Here is a 26,223-nt window from a genome sequence, read left to right on the forward strand (position 1 = left end):
ATCTTATTGTCTTTGGTGCAATTCCTCAATTTCTCTGTTGCTTCATTATTGGTGTATAGAAATGCAACAGGGGGCATCTGGGTGGTTCACCTGCATTCAGCTCAGATCATGATCCCAGGGTCCTGGGATTGAGCCCCATGTCTGGCTCCCTGCTCAGCGGGGAGCCTGATTTTCCCTCTCCCTCTGCCACTCCCCCTGCTTATGCTGTCCCTCTCAAATAAATAAATCTTTCAAAAAAACTCGTTTTTACTGCTTTTATGTTTTCTGCCTTTATACTGTCACTTTTGGTCTCTCCTTTCCAATCAAAGAGTCCCCTTTAGTATTTCTTGCATGGCTGGTTTAATCGCCACAAACTCCTTTATCTCCCATTCTATTCTAAATGATAGCCTTCCTATATAGCGTATTCTTGGCTGCAGATTTTTTCCATTCAACACTTGGAATATATCACGCCACTCTCTTCTGGCTTGCCAAGTTTTTGTTGAAAAATCTCTTGCTAGCCTTCTGGGTTTTTCCTTGTAAGTTAATGACTTGTTTTGTTGCTTTTAAGATTTTTTTATCATTCTATTTTGCAAATTTAATTATAATATTTCTTGGTGTTAGCCTGCTTTTGTTGATTTTGATGGGAATTCTCTGTGCCTCCTGGATCTGGATGTCTGTTTCCTTCTCCAGATTAAGGAATTTTCAGCTATTATTTCTTCAAATAAATTTTCTGTTCCCTTTCTCTTTCTTTTTCTTCTGGGGAATCCTATAATACTAATCTTATTACATTTGCTGGAGTCACTGGGTTCCCTAACTCTATTCTCACAGAACTCAATTCTAATTCTGCATAATTCTTTCTCTCTTTTGTTTGGCTTCACTGCTTTCCATTGCTTTGTTTTCTAGGTCATTAATTCAATCCTCTGCTTCTTCCAGCCTTCTAGAAGCTTGTTTCTAATCTCATTTATTGCACTCTTCGTCTGATTATTTTTTAACTTTTCTCTATGGTAAGGATCTCACAGATGTCATCCATTATTTTCTGAAGCCCAGTGAGTATCCTTATGATTGTTGCTTTAAATTCTAACAGGCATGTTACTCATATCTATTTAATTTATATCTTTGGCCATGGCCTTATCTTGTTTTCATTTGGATAAATACCTCTGACTTCTCATTTTGTCTAACTCACTGCCTTCTTGTCTGTGTTCCAATTATGTCTCCTGGCCCTGACAGTAATGGCCTTATGAAGACATCATGTAGGGCCCATGGCCTGGTGCTTTAGGAAGTGCCTCTGGTGTGTTGTGTGTGCTTTGCCGTCATGTTCTGGTTGCTTGTCCTTGAGGCCAGTCATCTGCAGAGGCTCTTTGCCTGCTGTGGGCAGTGTTTGGTACCTGGCTTGAATGTGGTGAGTTTCAACTAGGTGTGCTTTGGTCTGCTTGTAAAACGAGTCCTGTCACAACCTCCACTGGAACTGAGGCCCTGCAAAACTTTCTGGTCGGGAGATGTGGTATGGCCTAGGGTTAATGCTGGTCTTCTTGGGGGGGGGGGGGGGGAGGAACCACAGTGGGACTGAGGCAAGCCTGACTGTGAAAGGCAGTGCCACTGGAGTGCAGGGGAATGGTGCTTGGTATAAGTAAGTTAGGTAGCCAATATTGGTGCCACAGTGCTTCCTACAGGTGGCTCTGTGTTTATGCTGAGGGGTGGGGGAGGGAAATGGCACTAGCTGGCTCCTTTGACCCTGGAGAGGTGTCTCCATGAACACTGCCACTCAGGGACAGTTCCAAGAAGAGGCAGTAATCCCACGATGTGCCCCAGGCACTTTTTTTTTTTTTTTAAAGATTTTATTTATTTGTCAGAGAGAGAGAATGAGAGAGAGAGAGAGAGAGTGAAGAAGCAAGGGGGAGTGGCAGGCAGAGGGAGAAGCAGGCTCCCTGCTGAGCAAGAAGCTTGATGCAGGACTTGATCCCAGGACCCTGGGATCATGACCTGAACTGAAGGCAGATGCTTAACTGACTGAACCATCCAGGCGTCCCACCAGGCACTTTTAGATCTTGTTTCCAAGCTGTCTGCCCCCAGGGTTGTCTGCCTTCTCTCTAGGAGCGGCATAGTGCCTACAGGCTCTATCCCAGCAATCCTGCTGACCTTTAAAACTCAAGGCTTTAAGCCCTCCTAGTTGCAAGAACTCGTGAAATTCAGCCCTTCTTGTTTTCCAAGCCAGTGGCAATGGGGAAACCTTCTCCTTGTGCAATCTGATGTGCTCTCTCGCCCTTCTCCATGACCATGGCTCCCTCCCCTCCACAGCAACCAGGATCTATTTCTCTCCTAAACCATGTCTCCATACTTCCTACCTTCTTTGATGTGGCCTCTTCTCTCCCTTTAATTGAGAAGTTTGTTCTGTTCATCTTCAGGTCTATTTCTGGGGTATTTAGGATGATTTGATAGTTCTGTAGTTATATTCATGGGACAAGGCAAGCCTAGGGTCCTCCTACTCCATCACCATCTTCCTTTCTCTCTGACTATTTACCCATTTATTTACCACTGGGTAACAAATTACAGTGAAGTTGAATCTTAGTGGGTATATATATTTAATAGAAGGATGTTGACAGATAATATACTTGAAGTGTTATATTTATTAAACAAAAATAAGTTATTTATTTTTAAGGATCAGTTTGTTTCTTATAATGTTGCACATTTCAAACAAATTCTTTTAAGATGTAAACCATCACATTTTTAATTAAAATTGAATAAGCTGTTAAAATTGCTACAGTGTATCACACCTAAGCTCTTCAGTATAATTTTAAGCAAATATGTATTTTAAGCAAATATGAGGAAGCACTAGAAACAGTCAAGGAAACAAGACTGTATTCATAGTAAAGTAAGCTAAAGACTCTGTCCTTTTTCTTCCTCTTCCCTATAGGAGTTACGCTACCAAGTGAAGGAATTTCTTAGCTCTCTGAGGCCACAAGTGCAACCCTCAATGATTGCTCTTGAGACTTCAGCTTTTGCAGGCAATCACGTCCAAATAAATTACAATAAAACCGCATGGTTTTGTTATTTTAACACCAAACTGAATGGTGGACTGAAATCAACATGTGAAAGAAAGTTAGACTCAAAATTTGTTCCCCTTTTAACAGAGTAGTGTCATTCTAGGTTTATTGATGCATTTATTTTCATAAAGTGCGGAAACAAAATAAATAAAGTGAAAAAGGTTTTGAAGATCTATATAGAACTCTGAGATTAAGATAAGTTACTGACCGTGTTCTTGATAGAATTTTAACTCTGTGGAAGCTATAACATACATTAAAAGCTCATTGATCCAAGTAACAAAATGATTCTTTTTCCCCCTTAGATCAATCTGCTATGAAGGTGTATATAATTATGAGAGCTGATAAGCCAAGATTAGATTAAAAGGAAAATTTATGTGCTATAGACTAAATCCAGATACGGTCAGGTGCTGAGCATTATTTCTGGCTTCAAAATAGGATGTATCTGTTTCATCATCTGGTTGGGGTATGAAAGGCATAGTCTGATGCTGCAGATTTTCCCAGTCCACATCACTGAAGAGACGATGACGTTTCAGCTCTTAGGATAAATATAAAACAAAATAGAGTATTATGACACCATTACCTAAGTAAGTACTGTTTTACAGGAAGTAAGGGAAGATCTCACATATATCTTGCCCTTGTTTTGCTTCACACATATGTGTTTAATGTCTGTCTCTCTGGGCAACCATGTACTTCACAATGGCACACCTTATGTCATTTTGTATAACACTTGACACATGACAGGTGCTTGGCCTCTATTTGTCTAATGAGTGAATGAATGGTTTGCCTTAACAGAAGCCTATCTTTCTCATGCCTCCATATTCTCACACAATCCCTGACTTGACAGGACAAGAGCTTGGCCTGCTTCCTGCTCCCAGACACGGCTTCCACACCACTGGTCTTCATGATTAATGCTCTGCTTCTCATTCCAAGTCCTTGCTACCTGTTTCTATCTCTGCAATCCTCAGCACCACCTATTACCCTAAGTAACTCTGGTAAAAACCTCATCCTCCACTACCTTAATTTCTTCCCTATGCTCCACCCTTATCCTTCATGGTCATTTTAACACATACACTGATGATATTTGTGATACATTGTTTTCATGGTTCTTTCACTTCTTTGATTTCATTGACTTGTATCTCGACTACACGCCATTTTAGCTGTACGGCTATATCTGGAATCTTTACTGCTTCACTTACAAGATCTCAACTGTACTCATCTGTTTAACTACGTTTTCAGTACCTGTCTTCTTTCCTAATTCCTTCTACCTACTAAAATGAAAACATGCTCTTTTGATCACACTCTGATACTTAGTTGCTAGACACAACCTCCCCTATCCTCAACCCTTCACTTTATAAGACAACAATAAAGATGTTGGCAAAAAAAATTAAGTGACAATTAAGGCATTTAATTAGTTAAAAAAACCAGCAACCAAATTTATGGAAATATTGGGAAAAGACTACACGGACATGAAAGAATTGTGTGTCTGTATTGGGAGTGATGGCTTGGGAAGTCAATATGTCTACAAGTTGGTTTTTCCCTAAACTATAAGGCTGGTAGGAAAACAATAAAAGAGCAAAAAGAATTTGTCTCTTAATTGTTCAATATAAATGTCTAAGCATGGATTAGAGTTACTTATAGGAGTAACTCTGACACTGTGATATCTGACTAATGTGATGCTTTATGACTCTCTCATCGTAACTATTTATTTAAACTGAACTCACAAAGGAATTCTAAGCCAGTTTAAGATTAACTCTACAAACAGCTGTTGCAACAACTGTTTCTAACTGAAGACTACTCCTGTCATCTGCTTCACTATGTAAACTGTTCATTAAACAAACAAAAATCTGAAGTCATTGGTGAGAACGGTGTTCTTCTGTCTCTGCTTATTTTGTCCTTTGGGAAGCAAAATTACCCCAGTTGAGAACTCCTAAAGTAATTTTTAGACCTGAGCTTTCAAATGTCTGCACCCTCACTTTACATAGGATTTTCCTCAAATCCCACTTTTCACAGAGGTCTTCCTAACCACTCTACCTAGTAAATCTCTTGTCAACACTTTGTATCCACTCATTTGCTTTATCTTTCTTCTCAGTACTCACTGCTAGACGGCAGTATGTCATGGTTGTCTCTCATTACCTTTTGTCTTTCCCCTAGAGAGTAAGTTGTACAAGCACATGGATTTTGGTCTGGTTCATCCCTAGGATACCTCCAGCATCCATAGCAACATTGCCTGGCACCTGGAACTCACTCTATAGGATTTGTTAAATAAGTAAATAAACTGTTAATCTTATTAGAGGGAACACCTAGAAGCTGATACAAGTGACATATTTCTAAAGTTCATTTTTCGAAATACCTTAGCCACATGGAAATGCGCTTGGGGACTGTTTCGTTGTCTCTATGTATACTTTGTTAGAAAAGGGATTTTAAGGCAGCTGACATTAAATCTAATTTGAATCTAAATTAAAGCTAATGAGTTTTTCTATTTTTAAAATTGGAGCTTAATATACCCCTGCATTAGAAAAAACCATTGAATGGGTCACAAAAATACCAGATTTATCTTATTCGAGACAACCTTTCACCTGATACATTTGTCAGTCAATAATGGTATCAGAATGAAGTAGTAAGAAATTGTAGAGGAGAGTTTTGATAAAAAAAAAATTTCCTGTATTGGTTGATAAGTAACTTTATTAGGCTTTGAAAAAAAACCCAAGACACTGACAAGATAAGATTGCTTTAAGGTACCTATTTGAGATTAATAAAATTCAGTGGGTGAATATCCCAGCCTGATGTGCTGAATTTTAATGCAGAATAAGGGCAAATATATCAATGCATATCTAGCAGGCAAAAATAAACTGAAGAACTTTTTAACCAATTTAGTAGTCAGATTATCTATAGTATTGTACTAGAACCTGATATCATTATTACCATTCATCTTAAACAAATCAAGGGTAAGAGTTTATTAACACAAAACCTTACCTTTCATTCCAGCTCTCTTTGCATTATCAATAGTTAAAAGTATTTCTACTGCACTGTGAGCATTATCAGATAACTTTTCTTCACTTTCAGGCCAAGGGATATCTACAAATACAAATAGCTTGTTAATCATTGTTCAAATAACACACAGAGATAAACGCACTATCTTAATAGAAAAAGAATCACCTCTTTTCAGAATATTCTGGAATACTTGTTGTGGTGTTTCATCATTGAAAGGAGGAATTCCTGTTAGAAACTCAAACAAGCAAACTCCAAGTGCCCACCAGTCTACTGCAGGACCTGGAATTTAAGAGGGAGTAGTTGAACTTGCAAGCATTTTGTACAAATTTTTCATCAACTAAAACCTTAATACATGGATATTTGGACACAGTCAAGGCATTCATTTCCTAAGGCTTTCTTCTAGCTCCAATATGGTGCAAAAACCCAAATTATCTTCATTTCGGTAACATGGCAATTACTTTCCTTCTCTATTCTCCAAGAAGTTTAGATTAGCGATTAACACAGCTAGTCAAAGAAAAGTGAAAGCTATCTTTCTTTTGTCACTCACTAATAACTTCTGATATTCTGGATACTTACTTGTTCTAAATCCTAAAACACAATGAAGAAATACATTACTCTCTAAAATAGAGTACTTGTCAATTTCAAATCGGGGAGGGGGGAAACAATAACATTTAGATGATTTTGAACTCCACTTACTTCACATGGGTACGAGATGAAGTAGCAACATTTATACCGATTGGAGGACAGCCTGCTTAACAAGGGAAAGCCTTATAGTGTTTTAATGTCCCCTTACTCCTTTTAAAAACAGAGAGGGACAAATTAGTTTAACCAAAAATATTTACTTAAACTATGGCTTGAGGAGGTAATTTGGAGGTAAGTCTTAATAAATACATAAAACTGATTTCTAAATAAGATCTTTACTGGAAGCAGATGTTTCAAACAATTATTTTAAACATGACCTTATAATCTGGTTTATACTTTTGTTTAGTTCTGTGAAAAAGTATTTCCTAAGCAAAGGTTAATTTTAGTCAAAAAATGATTAACTTCAATATAAATTTAAAATAGGACTTCTAGTCTAGTACTAAACGTGCTTGAAAATTACTCCTTAAAATCAATTTCACGGGATGCCTGGGTGGCTCAGTCAGTTAAGCACCTGCCTTTGGCTTAGGTCATGATCCCAGGGTCCTGGGATCAAGCCCCATGTCGGGCTCCCTGCTCAGAGGGGAGTCTGCTTCTCCCTCTGCCTTTGTCCCTCTCACCTACTTGTGCTCTCTCTCTCTCGTTTGCTCTCTCTCTCTCTCAAGTAAATAAAAAAATCTGATAAAAAAATGAACTGCTATAAAATCAGTTTCATAAAATTCATTATTGAGGTTAAGCAACTGCCACCATTCCATTTTAAAACAAGTAGGAAAGCACTGTAAAATCTGCCATTAGGAAAACAACCGCATGCATTTAGAGTGCCTCTTCATTGCAAGCCACATAATCCCATCTTCCCTAAGGAACAAAGGATGCAAACAGTCTATAGATTTCTATTTCTATAAAAATCACTATAAAAAAACATACAAACCACCTCAGTTAGTAGACCTATAAGAGCTCTGAGGAAGAATAGATAGTATAACCAAGTAACAGAAAAGTAGGGGAGAAATCAGAAAAAAACATATATCTTCATTATTTTACTTAGGTTAGAAATTAGAACCCTTTTCCCAGCTCAGGCAAAATGTACTCATGTCAAAAACTTAAATGATTTCTCCATGGATATGTCACACATACCCATTTATTTGAGTCAAAGTCTAATAAGATCATATATGATGATAAATTGTAGCAATTATAATACATACCGTTAGCCAGAGAAATAGAACAAACTTGTTTTATTCTACTGGTTTTCTTTTTTTTTTTATATTATTATTTTTTTAAGATTTTATTTATTTATTTGACAGAGAGAGACAGCCAGCGAGAGAGGGAACACAAGCAGGGGGAGTGGGAGAGGAAGAAGCAGGCTCCTAGCCGAGGAGCCTGATGTGGGGCTCGATCCCAGAACGCCGGGATCATGCCCTGAGCCGAAGACAGACGCTTAACAACTACGCCACCCAGGCGCCCCTACACTACTGGTTTTCTAATACAAAACCCCCATGTGTAATTTGTACACTGATACTGTTATGCCTTTCTGTTTTCTAATAATGATGGAGTTAAATGGGTAGAAAAATTCAAACCCTTTTGTCAGTGCTAATTTTAATATTTTTTATTAAAATAGCCTATTTTCTGGGTTGCAATAAAAAGTCTGTATCTTTACTCTCTGCCACCTTTAAAAGTTATTTAAAAAATGCCACATGCCTACATTTGTTTTCATATAGAACATTCTCTCTGGATGTCCTACTGCTCAGAAGACAGAATATATAGTTCATTTCGTATTTCCTAAGTAAGATGAAAGGGGAAAAAAATTTTTATGCAATGTGATCTAGTTATACTTTGACAAGTTTAATTTGCTTTGCCGTATTACTTTATAGAGAAGCTCACTCACCAGAAGGCAGAAATCCTGCAGGTAAGAAAAAAGTAGTTAGGTACATTGTATTAAACTCATGAGTTCATTCTCACGTCATTCACCGAACTAGAGCTTAAATATTATGCCAGACACAAGGGACACAAAGATAAATAAGAAAGAAAGCTTTTTCCAAGGAGAAAACAACCTGCTCCAGGTGAGATAAAACAGAGAATTCTGACACAATGTTAAGAGAAATGAAATAAAAATCGGCACAAGAAGCCATGGGAAACTCTGGCCAGAGTTCCTAAGTAACTGGCAGAGGGGGGAGACCACGGAGGGCTCAGAGAAATCTTAGCTGTCCTCAGCATGATGTTTAGAAACAGAGAGGTCAATACAAGAAACAAAGGTGCTATGGAGACTGCCCTTGAGGCCTGGGATTTGGGGAAAGAGGTATAAAGCAGTGATTTTTCCTTTTAAATTATAAATTGCTTTGTACTGGAACCCTGGGTGGCTCAGTTGGTTAAGTGTCTGTCTCTTGATCTCAGCTCAGGTCTTGATCACCAAGTCGTGAGTTCAAGCCCTGCACTGGGCTCTGTGCCGGGTGTGGAGCCTACTTTAAAAAAATTTCTTTGTATTATTTGTTCTTTTAAGACCTGTGTACCAAATATTTTATAGAAAATGAAAATCTTAAAATAAATCAATAGATAGCTGAGGTAACTAGATGTCCCATTAAAATAGTGGTAAGATCCTAAAAAGCAAATGTTTATATGTGAAGCTTACCTTTATACTGTATCCTAAGTAGAGAAAATGTATATTATAGGAAATGAGCTGGCAAACCTGTGACTTAGCACCAGGGACACTATAAAAATCAGTTAAGTGCCCAGGGGAACTTAGTTGCTTTGGCTAATAAAGGGGAATTTGAAATGTGTCTCAACACTGTAGAGATTATTAACAGTGTTTGTGAGCGCTACCAAGGAATCCTCCTGGAGTGCTGTGTAGAAGGGAGACCGAGACTCTCGTCTTAAGAAATTTTCTTAAGCTTTTGTGGTGGAGGAAAATATAATAACATAGGTAAAATGACATAAGCTTTAAACAGTTTCTAATAAAGTGACAGGGACATGAACAATGACTTCTCCATAATTGACCAATGGATGCTTTGTGAAAGAGGTAACATTTGAACTGAGGATGAAATGAGAAGAAATTTGTTGGGAAGAGGATTGGGTTCTGGCTTTTTTCAACTAACCAAAATACTTGCACAAAATATGGAAAACCTGAAAATAAATGTGTTTAAGAAGTGGAATGGGAACATAAGACCTATAATGAAATTCTTTGAATCCACCAGGGGCTCGATCGTAGACTACCCAGATTCCAGAACTATGTGTGTGAAATATGTTTTTGTTGTTTATAAAAGAAAGAGAGATTCCTTGAAAGACGAGGCTAGTATAAGAGCTTAGAGCCTCGATGCCATGATCAGTAATTTGGATTTTATTTTGCAGTTAGGAAGGAGCCAACGTGGTTTTCAAGGAGAGGAGTAGAATGACTGACCACTTTATGTCTTAAGAGGGAAAATCTGGGGGCGCCTGGGTGGCACAGCGGTTAAGCGTCTGCCTTCGGCTCAGGGCGTGATCCCGGCATTATGGGATCGAGCCCCACATCAGGCTCTTCCGCTATGAGCCTGCTTCTTCCTCTCCCACTCCCCCTGCTTGTGTTCCCTCTCTCGCTGGCTGTCTCTATCTCTGTCGAATAAATAAATAAAATCTTTAAAAAAAAAAAAAGAGGGAAAATCTGGTGGCAGTGATTATAGACAATAGGATGAAATTGATGGCCTAGGAAGAGAGCTAGTAAATGAATGAAAGGGAAAGAGGAGGTTCTTACAGAGGATAGTGGCAGAGATGAAAAGGTGAGAAGAAATTCTGCAGGGACAGAATTGACTGGATTTAAATGCCTGAAGGTAGAGACATTGTGTCATCACGAAAAAGGCAGAATTGAGAGAGGGAATAGCGGAAGAGCAAGCTGGACACGTCCCGTTTCGAAACACAGCACTTGAATCACCAGTTTAGGGCTGAGTAGGTACTTTGGCTGTGTGTATGCTGCCTAGACAAAGTCAGGATTAGACACAGATATTTGGGAAGCATCGAAAAGGATGTGACTGCTGAAGTCATGGGAGAGATGAGATTAACAGGAAGCAGGGGTAGGGAAAAAAGGGAGAGGGCCTGATCATGAAGAATTTCCATATATTGAAGAGCTCAGGAGTTAGTAACAGAGGTAAGAGGAAGGAAACAGAGAAGAGTCTGGTAGATATGACAAGCCTGACATCACTGATGACCATTAATAAAAAGGTGCCAGTTAGGGGCACCTGGCTGGCTCCGTCCCTAGAGTGCGTGACTCTTGATCTTAGGGTTGTGAGTTCGATCCTCATGTTGGGTGTAGAGATTACTTACAAATAGAAATCTTAAAAAAAAAAAAGTCAGCTAAATGGTAGGGATAACAATTAGATTGCCAGAGCAAAAATAATCAGGCGAAGGAAAGAGGCAACCTTTGAGAAGGGAGGTGGTGGGGAAAGACAAGGGTGGAATCTTATTTGCAGGCTAAGGAGAAAAGGCAGCATAGAAATAAAAATAGAAGGGGTATGTGTGTGGCGGGGGAAGATGACACAGTCGATCACCAAAGGAACCCAGGGAATAGGGAAGTAACTGAAAAGATCAAGAAGGTGATCGCATTATGGACTGAATTACATTCCCCTGAAGAGACATGTTCAAGTCTTAACCCTGAGCTCCTCTGAGTGTGCCATTTGGAAGTACAGTCCTTGCAGATATAATTAGGTAGGTTAAGATGAGTCACCCTAGAGTAGGGTGAGCCCCTAATCCAAAATGACTGGTGTCCTTATAAAAACATAGCCATGTGACCATGGAGACACAGGGAAAATAACACCATGAAGATGGATGGTTCGAGTGAGGCCGCTGCAAGCCAAGGGTTGCAGGCAAACCAACAGAAGCTGGGAGGGCCAAGGCCATTTCCCTACAGGTTTCAGAGGGAGCATGGTCCTGTCAATGCCTTGATTCCAGACTTCCAGCTTCCAGAACTGTCAGACAATAAATTCCTATTGTTCTGAACCATCCAGTTTGTGGCTCTTGATTACAGTAGCCCTAGGAAACCAATACAGTTCATTTCAGAAGGTAGGAAGGGAAAATTCTTCAGAGAGAGAAGGGGGAAAAAAGAGGCTAGGTAAAAATGCCACCCTGGGTTCCTCTGCTGCATCCCGAAGATGGCTCGTTTCTGGCTTGACCCTTGTGGTTTGGGAATAAGTGAGGGTGAGCTCTAAACAGGAATGTGCTGCTGCAGACTGAACAGAAGTTTTGGCTCAACTTTGTATTCCTGAGCCAAAGCTGGAACAAACCTGAGGAGACATTTTGAACTAAGATAACAGAGCAGGTGGACAGTAGGGCTTCTCTGGATCACTGAGACTGAATGGGAAGGCAAAGAACAAATGTCTTCTTTTACCATAAGAAATGCCATATTTACGAGAAAAGAATATCACATGAGTTCATTTTCTTTTACTCTAGGCAATCCAAATACCAAAGAAATTTAAAACAATTTTACCACAAGAGAAAATGTAGTGATAGAGAACACTTCAGAAACTCAAGACATGGAAGCCTTACCATGGGCCCTGCCTAGTAACAGCTCAGGTGCGAGGTAATCCGGGGTTCCAAGAATCCGCCCATCATCCACTGGGGCTGCCCCTCGCCTCACACTCTTTGGAGTTCGGTATGGAGTTCCTGATTTGACTTGATTTGGGGTCTGCTAATTTAAAAAGAGTTTACAATAAATATCTTCATTCCTTTTACAGTGAACAGAAATGCTAAAACAAAAGCAAAGACATACTCAAATTCTTGAACAGTTTTGAAAATGGGCTCATTACCAACTATAATTTCGAATAGTCCTGATATCTGGTGAAATTAAATAGCTTAGATAAGACAAATTATTTCAATAAGATCTAGATATGCAAGAAAGAATGAAAAAATTCATAAGAAAAATTTCTTTCTTCGTAGCATGGATTAATACAAACCTAAGAATGGTCACTGAGGGATGTTGTGGCTGACAAATGATTGAATTATTGGGACAACACATCAGCTGGAACTAAATATAAATAACTTCTTGTGCTAATCGGTATTTAAGTTTTAAAGATATTTCGTGGCCTCACAAGGACTCTGTGAAACCAGCGGGACAGGTGTTAGTGTATTCTATAGAGAGATAAACAGAGGCTCTGAGGAAAAGGGACTTCTAAGTCACTCAGGAAGTTCTGAATAGAAAACCCCAACTCTTGTGACCCTAATTCAGGGTTTGTACTTTCAATCTTATGTCATCTGTTCAAAAAAAAAAAAAAAAAAGAAAGAAAAAAAAATGAAACTTTGGGTTTATTAAGATAAAGGTTTAGAAAATAAAAACAACATAAGATTTGAAATATGCATTTTCCAACTATTTTCTATAAAGAAAAGAGATAATCTATGAAGGTCCTTAAAAGGGAGTAAGATAGAGTGAACCTTAATATTGTATCTTAAGAGTTGCTGTTGTTAAGTGAAAATATGTGACTGTAAATATGTAAACATGTGATTGAAAATATGTGCGAGTCTAGGGGCGCCTGGGTGGCTCAGTCGGTTAAGCGGCTGCCTTTGGCTCAGGTCATGATCCCGGGGTCCTGGGATCGAGCCCTGAATCGGGCTCCCTGCTCAATGGGGAGTCTGCTCCTCCCTCTCCCTCTGCCCCTTCCCGCCGCTCGTGCATGTGTGCACTCTCTCAAATAAATAAATAAAATCTTAAAAGAAAAAAAGAAAATATGTGAAAGTTAGAGAGCAAATGAAGGTGCTATAGGTAAGAATAATAAAATTGCTACCAGCTTTACATTTCTGCGTCAAAACCTCCAACAATCCATAGATTCCCAACCAGCAGAACAGAAAATCCCAGTCTAGGTGAGAGGCAAGTATCTCGCCTTCATAGTTTATTGTTATAAAATCTAACGACAAAGTGTTAAAAAGTTAGAACGTACCTGATATGGTATATAGGATGTTCCTTTTTGATTAGGGGTTATAGCCATGGGATATGAACCGCTATAAACACAGGAAATATCCATTGCATCTAAAGAGGTAAGGCTCATTTTGGATGGTTCTGAGTTATTGGACGCATTGATATGACTGTTAAAACTTCGAAAAGCTACAGCATTTCTTTTAGATAAGGTTAATGTTTTCAACACCTCCGAAGATGGAGCTAACATTTTTTGGCTACTGTCTTGGACAGCAGGATTCTCATCACCTTTTGGCAGGATATTTTCTTGCCAGCTGGGTGATACGGTAAGTAGGTCTTCGATGTTTGATTCTTCGAAAGAGGATTCTTTGATGCTTTTATCTGGATCCAAGGACTGCCTTTCTAATGAACTTTCCATGACAGAAATTCCAGGAAAAGATGAATCGGAGTCCATACAAATACTTTTAGAAGCTCTCTCGTCGTCGGAACATAGAAGACTAGAACTTAGGAGGTCCCTCTTGTTATTCTTGTCACAATCCTCATCCAGTTCACACAGAAGGTTTTTTGCTATCATTGGGACAGGAGATTTTTCTGGGGTTTGTGGTTTATCAATGAAAGAATTGACCATGTTCTCCTTATTGGCACAGTCACTTTGCTGACCTCCACATACCGATAGCTTCAGGTCTTGGACTTCAGTTGTTAAGCCTGTCCTTTGATTTATATAACCATCGCTCATTGCATTTCTAGGCTTATGCTCTATACAGTTTTTTTTATGCTGTATGATGTTCTGACAAGGACTAGAGTCAACTAACTCAAAATTTCTTTTAAAACCTCTTTTCCCAAGGTGCTCTTCAGTCGCATCACCAGAATCCACAGCCCACTGATCTGACTGGTGAAAACCAGACTGTGCTGTGTCAGTGGCCACATGAATATTATTTATATCCAGTTCTCTTGCTTCCCAAGAAACTTCTCCAGGGAAGCATTTTTTAGCCAGGTTTACACAAGAGCTTCCAGGCTCAGGAATGGTACTGCTGTTACGAATGGGAGAAACGGCTAACTCAAGATCCTTTTTATTGAAACCTTTGGTCTCGATGGCATCCCTTGAGTTTGTACATGAAGGCTTTTCTATTATATTCCAACTCATGACTGTATAGCCCAGCGCATTGTCACTTTCCTGAGAGGAAAAACACTTTTTTAGTTGTATAAAACTGAGATTCTTGAAACTTTTAAAACCTCTGTTGACTTAGGTGGAATAAATGACCCCATAAACTACTACACCACCTATTCCCACTTTCCACTGGAACAAAAGAACAATGATAACAGAGAACTAAAAAGCAATATAAACAATTAAAGCATGTTTTTATATACATTTTGAGTGAAACACTAGTCTAAAATTCAAATAAACTATTCTCTAATATGTATAACTTAATATGTATTTGTATAATATGTATTTGATATTCCATAATACATATTTGATACATGTTCGTTAACTAGGACAAATTAATAGGCAACATTTTTAGGCAAAATCAAGGATAAGGCTTTATTATGTATATATCTGCTTTGCAATAGGGGTATCGATGATTCTGTTTCAAATTACAAAATGCATAGGACTTAAAACATAGTTAATGGAAAATTATAGACAAAAATTTTGTTAATGTAAACACGTGTCACTTCGTACAAGTATGATAAAACCAAGCTGATAAAGATGAAGCTAAATTAATCATAATTTATCATTAAAACCCCAAGATAACAGGAATTAAAATCCACTGTCAACAAGATGAAATGACGATGCATTAATAACAAAGCACTTTTCTTTAAATCTTTTTGAATTCCAACTATCTGCAGGTGCTTTTGTGTGATCAGAGCTTTGTTCAGAGTATCATAAATTGGTGCATGGTAATCAGGATTTTTATAAGATTCCTCAATAAGAGTGTGTCTCCCATAAACTCTAATACTGCCTATTTTTGGTATGTGAAAATCAAACTTCATTAACTTACTTAGTAATAATAAGGAGTGATTAGTCATGAACAAGAATAACAGAAATCCCTAAATTACAGCTCATAGATCTGCAGGCACAGATCATCCAGGGATTTGCACAGGGTTTATCAGAGTTCCCTTGTGGTCCATTGTCACTCCCTGATCATAACTTGAGAAGCACTGCTATAATCCAATCATTGCATTCCCCACGGATTAGGAAGTGGTAGGGAAGAAGGTAAAGCTCTGTATGGTTTGAAATATTATACAATATGCTTTCTTGAACAGGGAGGAGGTGAAATAACAGTATTAGGAAAGGAAATCTGTTTATCCGGCAGCGTGTATTACCTGTAGAACAGCCTATAAGAGAAGGAAAAAAGATCGAGAAACACTGCCTTGACTAAAAAATAATCTGACCTTTCTTCTAGAACATAAAATCCAACAATGAAGAAAATCGTATTACTGAGAATAAGGAGTAAAGACAATCCAGATTATTTACTCAAACAGAAGGTTTATTCTTTGTGTATTACCATTATTCTAATCTAACATTTTTTTATCTGCACTCTATTAAGGAAACTTTATTATAATTTAAAGCTTTAGTTCCTTTCAGCTTTAATGCTTACTAGCTTTAATAGCTTAAAAAAGGCAAAAGCAGAATATAGTAACTTTAAGTAACTCCATTCACTTAGCAAGCAAATGTCCTTAGAATAAATACTTTTAAAGGCACACCTACATTACCTTGTGGTCTAAAAGTTATTTCTGATCTGGAAGAGTTACCGTTCTATTAAAAGAGAAACTGGAAGAATATGGTATAGAAGGAAGTAGTATAAGTTTTTAAATAATACAAAAAAAAAAAAGGGCAGTAAGCTAGTGTCTGTGTCATGGTAAGGAATTAAAAAAAAAAAGCCCATCTAAATGCCTCTAAGCCAAATATTTACTATCATTTTTCTGCAAGCTCATTATATATATTAATCATGAATAATTCTGCATTTGAATGAAAAATGAAATATTTAAAAATAATTTGACAGAATATACAGGGAAATGAAGACTACCTTGACTGCCGTTCATGTAACGGTTTCATTTCCTTACAGAATTTACATGGAAAAGTATTAAGTGTCTCCATCGTTAATATGACATATGCAACAGGCTGGGGTTCAGTTAAATGTCACTCTAACCTGGCAGTCCTTCTCCCATCTGGGACTGCTGTGGCACTCAGACTCCACACTGGATACGAAGGTGTGGGACTGGCTGCTGGCACTGGAGGTCGCCAGCCTTCTCCTGGACTGCAGGAGATGAGAAGTTAGGCACTTCACGGGCATCCCGGGATTGGGGGCAACTGTTTCAAGACCTGTAGGGGAGAAAAAATATTGGAACTTATGTCACATCTTTCTGAGTTCCTCACGGAACGTGAATCTTTCCAGATAATTAGGCAAAGTATTAAGTATCGTATATATCAGAGCTCTGTCTGTGTAAACGTTACCCAATCCGCCAGGATGGCTCAGGTGTTTTGGACCTACAAGTAGTGTCGTGAACGTTTAGGAAAGAGAAAACAACCCTCAATATTCACAAGTGAAAATCATGACAAAAGAGCTAAGGTGTAATTAGGAGGAAATCCATTATCCACTTTGAAACTCTTCTTGATAAAGGAGCATTATTGATATGCTGTATCCAGATATGATATAAGATTGGAATGTGACTAAATTTACTCAGTTCAATTTGTATTTAATTAAAACCATAGCTTTAGGAGTGCCCGGGTGGCACAATCAGTTAAGGGTCTTACTCTTGGTTTCTGTTCAGATCGTGATCTCAAGTGGTGAGATCGAGTCTCGCATCAGGCTCCATACTTAGCACGGAGTCTTCTTGAGATGCTCTCTCCCTCTCCCTGCCCCTCCTGCCTGTGCTCTCTCTCTCTCTCTCAAATAAAAAATACAGTTTTACTCTCATGTTGAGGTTTATGTGATCACAAATGTGAATTTTTCACATCCATAAGGGTTTTTTTTTATACTACTGGGTAATACAAGTAACAATGAATTGGCTAACAGCAAGCCAGTACAAGAAAGCAGCCTCACCTACACAGTACGTGTTTGTTAATCATATAACGATGATAAAAACTGTTGTTCCTGAACTTATGAGTCAAAATAGGCAATCATACTTTTACTAAAGATCATAACATGTGCATATATAGATTTTCTATGTATATAAAAAAGATATGTAGATCTTGTTTTTTCTTTCCCAAAGAGGGTGAACACATGACTTTAATCTCAAGTAAATTCTTACAGTTTTTTGATTTAACGAATCTTGGAACTTTAAAACTAGAAGTAGGATTTCAATAGCCATCTAAAAAAACTTTATTTTTGGTACGTAAACCCTCTCAATGAAATTCCTGAGACTCACTGGACACTGACCTTGATATCTGACTGAAGTGCTCAGCTTGCCTTCCCCTAGCAATGTGGAAATTTGTGTCTACCCCAACGCCGTGTGCATACTACATATTTGCTAAAGAGTTCCTTCTGGATCAGTGATATGATCAGACCATTCCTTTCTTTAGAACTTTTGTGTTTTTGTTTGTGTGGTTTTTTTTTTTTTTTTTTAAGATTTTATTTATTTGTTTGACAGAGAGAGAGAGAGCACAAGCAGGGGCAGAGGGAGAGGGAGAAGCAGGCCCCTCACTGAGCAGGGAGCGCAATGCAGAACTCAATCCCAGGACCCTGGAATCATGACCTGAGCCGAAGACAGACACTTAACCATCTTATTCATCCAGGTGCCCCTCTTTGGAACTTTTGATGACTCCCCTTTTTGTACAGCTTAAATTCTAGGTTCCCTGTAATGACACTTGATCCTTCCCCATCTACTTGTTAAGCTTCCTTCCCCATTGCACATGCTTCCCATTCTCATATAACACATATAGTCCCCATTGTCTGAAAATGGAATACTTTCAAGTGTCTGTGACTTTGTTCACGCCTGTATCTGAAATGCCCTTTTCCGATACACTTGGAGCTGTTGCTATATCTTTATTGAGAACCATTCCTGATTTTCCCAGTTAGCATTTAACACTGTCTGTGTTGTATCACAGTATCCTTCTTACGATTTTATTTTAGCGGATTGCTATTGTTATCCCTTTACACATGTAATCAACACAGAATTACAAGTTCTTCTCAGGCAAGGACCTCTCTTATTCATCTTGAGATCCACTCGGTGACCAGCACAGTGTCTTACCCTGATTGACTTCTGAGTAGATTAAAAAAATGACTAAGGGAGATGCAATTATTTTCACTTAAGAGTAAGGTGGCAGTAAAATCTGCATATTCTGTATTTTAGTAGTTTTGTATTTATGAAAGCTATATATGTTTTGCAGCCATTTTGATTTCCATAGAAGTGATTTTGACAGAAGAAATAAGACTCAATGACCTTGGAAGAAAGGGTCAGTGGACAGAAAATTGTAGTTGCAATTAGGACTTGGCTTATCCACTTACTAGTGTGTAACTAAACATTTTAAAGCATTAATTTTCTCATTTGTAAGTGAGATATCCTGGATATGTACAGATTTGAGGACCAAATTCAAAATGAGGTAACGTCTATGAAAACATGAAAGCCTAACTGCTCTTCAAAGCATCATTATGCACATTCCCAAGATGAAGAACATTGAGCGCAGAGAACTAAATCACCCACCATTGCTAGTTATAAAAGGTGAAGTTAAGTGTTATAAAATGTCCCATTCTCTTCCTCTACTACTTAACTTGTTTTTTATTGTGTGCCAATGAAAAATATATCTTTACTTCAACTATTTTATTTCAAAATCTTTTGGAAATAATTTTATAAAAACACAAAATATTATAGGTACTACATCTTCTCTATATAAGATTTCTATAGACCCAGTACAGTGAAATTTACCCACGGATCATTCTAATACCAAGCTAATTGAAGAATATCTCATTAGCTAGGTATTTTATTCTACTGACTTAAAGATCTACCACAGGGGCGCCTGGCTGGTTCAGTCAGTAGAGCATATGACTCTTTTTTATTTTTTTTTTAATGATTTTTTATTATATTATGTTAGTCACCATACAGTACATCCCCGGTTAGAGCATATGACTCTTGATCTTGGGATTGTAAGTTCTAGCACCATGTCGCGTATAGAGGCTACTTGAAATAAAATATTTATTTAAAAAAAAATATCTGCAACGGTCTGTGTCAGAGATGGCATTTACATGAGGAAATAAAGGAATGCCACAGACCGTTTAAGAATTTGTATTTCAAACCTATATTAGAAATTAAAAAATTAAAAAACATTTTGTTCCTTAAAAGACACATGTAATGGAATAAACTACCTTTTTTTTTTTTATACTCACATGAGTTTAGTAGTTTGCTAGAATAAGGAGTCGTATCCCTGTGATCTATAGACATAGGACAAACTAGTCCTTGAGAAAGCTGCGATGTTTCAGATACATGGGTTGAAAGAATATTTGCAGAGTCTTTGTTTTTTTCTGTAACTGGTGTGAACTATTGAAGAGAGAAAAACAAAAACAAAGCTAAGATTTACCTCCACAAAAACACCACCTAAATCCATAGACTGTTATACCACCTAAGTAGACAATGTTAAAGTAACTCAACATGCTTGATATTTAAATTTATTTTGAACATTTATTTTAAAAAAGGATTTAAAAATTTAAACGGTAATCACAAAAGGGCATGTTATGTGACTTTTTTCTAATCAAATACTTACAAATCCCAAAGAGCTGATGAGAGATAACACTTGTCCCGGGGTTCTTGAATAATCTTGTCTAGGTTTAGCCATTGATGGTGTTGTAAGGATATCCATCATATTGATATCTATATATGGAAAGAAAAGTATATGAAATTCTTTAAAAACTTCTATGTCATTGACTTACTAGTCAATAATCATCTGTTCTGAACTTTGTCCCCTTTCCACATTAACATTACCTATAACACTGGCTTGTGTAAGACAAATGTATCCAGAGAAGTCACCATGCCACAGAATAAATATATACAACCAAGCAGACAGAGAAAGACACATACTGTATGATCTCTATTATATACGGAATCTTACAAAACAAAACTAAGCTCACAGGTACAGAGAACAGATTGGTGGATGCCAGAGGCAAGGGTGGGGGATAGGAGAAATGGATGAAAGGGGTAAAAAAAAAAAAAAAAAAAAGATACATATTTCCCTATTAAAAAAAAAAAGCAACTGATTGAAATCATTAAACTTTGATAGAACAGAGTTTTGCTCTGGAATGAATAGAACACAGTGTAATGACCCAAATTAGGGAGTACTCAGTAACTAAACAAGAGTATTATCTTACTGGCAACAAAATAATTCTTGGTAAATCAAATACTAGAAAAGGATGTGGTAAGAAAAATTAAGAAAGGAATATTAGGAATATAAATTAAATTTCAATATCACAATCTTTTTAAGGAATTAGTACAAATTATGGGCTCCCCTGTTAACTAACATGAGCAAGTGCAGGTCAAGATAGAAACTGATCCAGAATTTTTATCAGTTTCAGTGCATAACTTTATAAAATAATTCAACATTCACACAGGTGTACTGTTTTCTTTAGATATCAAAAATGGTGGGCGTCTGGCTGCCTCAGGCTATAGAGCGTGCGACTTGATCTCCAGGTCATGAGTTAGAGCCCCACGTTGGGTATAGAGATTACTTTAAAAATTAATTAAAATAAAGTAATCACGCCCCCTGCCAAATGGTAGGTAAAGTGTAATATCCTATGTGGTATAAGACTTTTTTTAAAAAAAGATTTTATTTTTAATTAATTTCTACACCCAATGTGGGGCTTGAATTCATAACCCAGATATCAGTATCCTCCACCAACTGAGTCAGCCAGGGGCCCTCCTATGTGAAATCAGACAATTTAAAGGTAAACTGGAAATTTGAACTTAACAAATTTTATTTATACCACACATTGATGAAGCAGTAAGGACTAACAGGTAACAATAAACATCTTAAGGAATATTTTATAAATTAGGGGTGCCTGGGCGGCTCAAATGGCTGCGACTCTTGATTTTGGCTCAGGTGGTGGTCTCGGAGGTGTGGGGTTAGCCCCCCCTTTGGGCTCCAAGCTCAGCTGGGTGTCTGCCTCTCTCCCTCTGCCCCTCCTCTTGTTCATGTGGCCTCGCTCTCTCTCTCTCAAATAAAAATAAATAAATGTTTTTAAAAAAGAATCTTTTATAAATTAAATGTTAAAAATATTATGGCAGTGATTTCTTGGATAGGATCCCAAAGGCACAGGCAAAAAGCAAAAATAGACAAGCGGGGCTATGTCAAACTTAAAAACTTCTGCATATCAAAGGAGACAACAGAATGAAAAGAACCTACAGAAGGGGAGGAAATATCTGCAAATCAGTTATCTGATAAGGGGTTAATGTACAGAATATATAAAGGACTACAACCCAACAATAAAAAAAATTATCTAACTAAAAAGTGGACAAAGGATTTGGACAGATTATTATACAAATGGCCATTATACAAATGGCCAACATGGTTATGAAAAGATGCTCAACATTAGTAATCAATAGAAAAAGGCAAATCAAAACTATATATTATCTCATACCCATTAGGATGGCTAGTAACAAAAAACAGAAAATAAGTAGTGTTGGCAAGAATGTGGAGAAATTGGAGCCCTTGTACATTGCTGGCAGGAATGTTAAACAGTGCAGTCACTATGAAAAACACAATGGAGGCTCCTCAAAAAATTAAAAATAAAATTACTGTATGACCCAGGCATTCCACTACTGGGTATGTAAGGGTCTCTAAGAGATATTTATACACTCACGTTCATTGCGCTATTCACAATAGCCAGGCGGTAGAAGCAACCCAAATGTCTACTGACACACAAATGAATAAAAAAAGTGGCATAGATATGTATAATGGAATGTTACTCAGCCTTTAAAAAGAAGGAAATCCTGTTACATGCTGCAATATGGATGAATCTTGAGGACATTAAGCTAAGTGATATAAGTCGATCACAAAACGACAAACACTCTATGATTCTACTTATATGAGGTACCTAAAGTACTCAAACTCACAGATACAGAAAATAGAATTGTGGCTGGGAGGAGGGGAAATCAGGGTATAGTGTTTCAGTTTTGCAAGATGAAAAAGTTTTAGAGATCTGTTGCACAACAATGTGGATATAGTTAATACTACTGAACTGTACACTTTTTAAAAATGGTAAATTTTATATAATGAATTATTTAGCACTATTGAAAAAAAAAAAAAGAAAAACCAAATTCAGAATCTGTATACTTAAAAGATGTTTGTCCTAACTATGTATACTAATATAAATGTAGAATGATTTGGGAGGCAAACTATATTTTATTTATTTTTATTATTTTTATTTTTTATGTAAGCTACCTACTTAGTGTGGGAATTGAACACATGACCCCGAGATCAAGAGTTGCATGCTCTACCAGCTGAGCCAGCCAGGTTCCCCATGGGAGCCAAATTTTATTTTATTTTATTTTATTTTATTTTATTTTATTTTATTTTATTTATTTATTTTTTTAAAATTTTATTTGTTTACTTGACAGAGAGAGAGGGAGAGACAGGGAGAGAGAGCAGGAGCAGGGAGAGGGGCAGAGGAAGAAGCAGACTCCCCACTGAGCAGGGAGCCCAACTTGGGGCTCTATCCCATGACCCCGGGATCATGACCCGAGTGGAAGGCAGGTGCTTAAGAGACTGAGCCACCCAGGTGACCCAGAAGCCAAATTTTAAATAAATCATCAGATAGGAAAAAAATAAAATAAAAAATATTAAACTGTTATATCACCATAACACAAAATTTATCTGATTTATGACTTTTTCCAATATCTTATCTAAAACCCAGGGAGTTAGATTTGCCTCACAATTAGAAAATATTTAGATTTTAGAAAGGTAATGTGATAAATATATAGTGGGTTTTTTAGGGTTTTTTTTTTTTTTAATTGAGGTATGACACACAATTTTACGTTAGTTTCAGGTGCACAACCTAGTGATTCAACAACTCTGTACGTTATGCTGTGCTCACCACAAGTGTAGCTACCGTCTGTCACCATACAATACTGTTACAATATTATTATCTATATTCGCTATCCTGTAGTTTACATCCCCATGACTTATTCATTCCATAAATGGAATCCTGTGTCTCTCACTCCCTTTCACCCATTTCGCCCTTTTGCTTCTTCTCCCCCACAAGTTTGTTCTCTGTATTAATGGGTCTGTCTCCACTTTTTTTGTTTGTCTGCTTTGTTTTTTAGATTCCATGATAGAAGTGAAGTCTTATGGTACTTGTCTTTCTGACTTGTTTCACTTAGCATAATACCCTCTAGGTCTGTCCATGTTGTCACATATGGCAAGACCTCATTCTTTTTTATGGCTGAGTAATAATCTCGTGTGTGTGTGTGCACGTGTGCACACGCCATATCTTCTTTATCCATTCATCTATTGATGGACACTTGGGTTGTTGCTTCCTTATCACGATTATTGGAAATACTGCTGCAATCAACATAAGGATGTACATTATCCTTTCAAATCAGTATTTTTGTTTTCTTTGAGTAAATATCCAGTATACTGTATAGTAAGGAACATCCCTAGTGGCATCTCATCTAGCCACCTGTACTCAAATATTATTATTACTGCTGTGAAGAATCTAAGTAGTTATGTGACATGGGATTAGTAAAAACCGTAAATAGCCCACATCAGCTCAGGTCAGATTTTATCAAACTAAATGAAAAACCTTAGGTATTCAAAACTTTTTGAAATTTGTACTTGCAGATAAAGAATTATAGATCTGTATTTATTTTCAAATAATTATAATCCCGTGGTTTATAATTTATAAGCCCAATTTTGTGGTCTCCTGTTCATTTATTTCTATCCGCTACCATTTTAATAGATAATACAATATGCTACCAAGTCCATAAGCTCTCAAGTATCTGTGTTTCTATGATAAACTTAAGTAATTTCTAGTTTCTCCCTATTAGAAACAATTCTCCTACAAAATTTTATTCTTGTATTTTGTTCTCTTGAGCTATTTCTTTAGAATAAATTCCAAGACAGAGTAAGTAGGTCAAAAGAATTAAACTCTTTTGTTTCTTAAAACACAGTGGTAGATATCCGTTGGAAAGCACTGTGCTAATTTACAATGTTTCTGGAAAAACTAACCGTGCTTTTGCAGTCTCATTAATTTTGGATCTTCAGTTCTCTCTCTCTCTCTCTTTAATTTTGCCTAGCTTAACACTGTGAAATGATTCATTTGTTATTTTTTAAATTAGCATTGCTTTCATTGCCAGTAGTGAAATTAACAGACTACCATATACATGTGTGTGTATGTGTGTGTGAATTGTGTTCAGTTTCTTTGCCCCTCGTTTATCAAGTTCTTGGTGGTGGTCCTGTCAGTGGGAATAAGTTCTGTAGGTATTACTGTTCATCATGTTATAGTTATTTTAGTCATTGTACTGATGTTTAATTGGTCAAACCAGTTTCAGCAGAGACAAAAAGTCAGAAAAACAGAAATTGTGAGTTCCTCTTTGAAAATCCAAAGATCTTTGAGTGCCCTTGATGATTTTGGAATGATTATTTTCATTTCTCATCTTTTTTTTTTTCATTTTTCATCTCCAATTGAAAGGAAATACCATTATATCTTTCTAGTCTTTTTTTGAACAAATAATCATCAAATTTTAGCATTATAAACTAACAAAATAGTGTAAGTTAATAGCATATAGTTGTAGGGTTTTTAAAAAGGTACTTACCTGCTATTTTTCTTACCTCTATTCAAAGTAACTTTGGAAAGGCCAAAATCTGTTAGTTTAATATGACCTTCATTAGAAATAAGCATATTGTCTGGTTTCAAATCCCTGTACACATAAACAACAAACAGCAGATAATTAAAAAAGAGCTAATGTTGATGTTAGAATTAGCAGAGAAAAACCCAGAAAGTTACAGAAGAATCAAACCCTATTTATTTTCTCTAAAATAAGGTACTTATTGTTGGCTTTGAGAGTGCAAAAAACAACTCTCGAAAGTAAATAATCTTCTGTATATTTGAACCTACGAGAAAGTTAACTGATTTAATACTAGATTATCTTTGGCATTATTCATTAGATAGTCCATTACAACAAATAAACCTCATTAGATAAAATAAACCTCAAGCCACACCAAAATCATATTTACCTCTTTCATGGAGGGTAAGATTAAGCCTTAATAGAGAAGAGCCACTTAGAACATGACTTTCTTTGTACAGAGAAAAACACTGCAAGTCAGTTGGAATTATAAAATATAGCACTTTTGTATGACGGTAGGGGAGTGGAAAAAAGATTCAATATTCTTCACAACAAAATGGTGTACCCATGCTCAAAGCAACATATTCAAAACACAGGGAGGAGAGAAGAAAGAAGAGTTGATGGAATTTCTCCTTTTTTTTTTTTAACTTAGTGCTTTCATTAATTTTTTTAAAGATTTTATTTATTTATGAGAGAGGGAGAGAACATCAGCCAGGGGAGGGACAGAGAGGAAGGGAGAAGCAGACTCCCCGATGAGCAGGGAGCCTGACAATGAGCTCCATCCCAGGACCCTGAGATCATGACCTGAGCTGAAGGCGGATGCTTAACAGACTGAGCCATCCAGGAGCCCCAAGTTGATGGAATTTCTAAACTCACACAAGTTACTACCAAACTTTAGATAACCCAGATACATGGGCAAATGATTATGCAAATATTTCAAACTCA

General features: G+C 37.2%; 1 protein-coding gene across 2 annotated transcripts in view; it reads right to left on the bottom strand.

The window, feature by feature from the left end:
* Positions 1-2,541: 2,541 nt before the first annotated feature.
* Positions 2,542-26,223, bottom strand: part of MASTL (microtubule associated serine/threonine kinase like) — a 33,221-nt gene continuing 9,539 nt past the window's right edge. Inside the window, exons 4-12 of one of the 2 annotated variants that reach the window (XM_057304713.1) lie at positions 25,265-25,353; positions 20,207-20,313; positions 19,833-19,983; positions 16,659-16,831; positions 13,535-14,683; positions 12,150-12,288; positions 6,177-6,290; positions 5,994-6,095; positions 2,542-3,555 (exon numbers count right to left, since the gene is read on the bottom strand). In XM_057304713.1, coding sequence (XP_057160696.1) covers positions 3,398-3,555; positions 5,994-6,095; positions 6,177-6,290; positions 12,150-12,288; positions 13,535-14,683; positions 16,659-16,831; positions 19,833-19,983; positions 20,207-20,313; positions 25,265-25,353 — 2,182 coding nt within the window. In that variant the 3' untranslated portion in view covers positions 2,542-3,397. Of the gene's footprint in view, positions 3,556-5,993; positions 6,096-6,176; positions 6,291-12,149; positions 12,292-13,534; positions 14,684-16,658; positions 16,832-19,832; positions 19,984-20,206; positions 20,314-25,264; positions 25,354-26,223 lie in introns of both variants that reach the window. The other variant, XM_057304712.1, reaches the window with a different exon arrangement.

This window comes from Ursus arctos, unplaced genomic scaffold, assembly GCF_023065955.2.
Source record: "Ursus arctos isolate Adak ecotype North America unplaced genomic scaffold, UrsArc2.0 scaffold_30, whole genome shotgun sequence".
NCBI lineage: Eukaryota > Metazoa > Chordata > Mammalia > Carnivora > Ursidae > Ursus > Ursus arctos.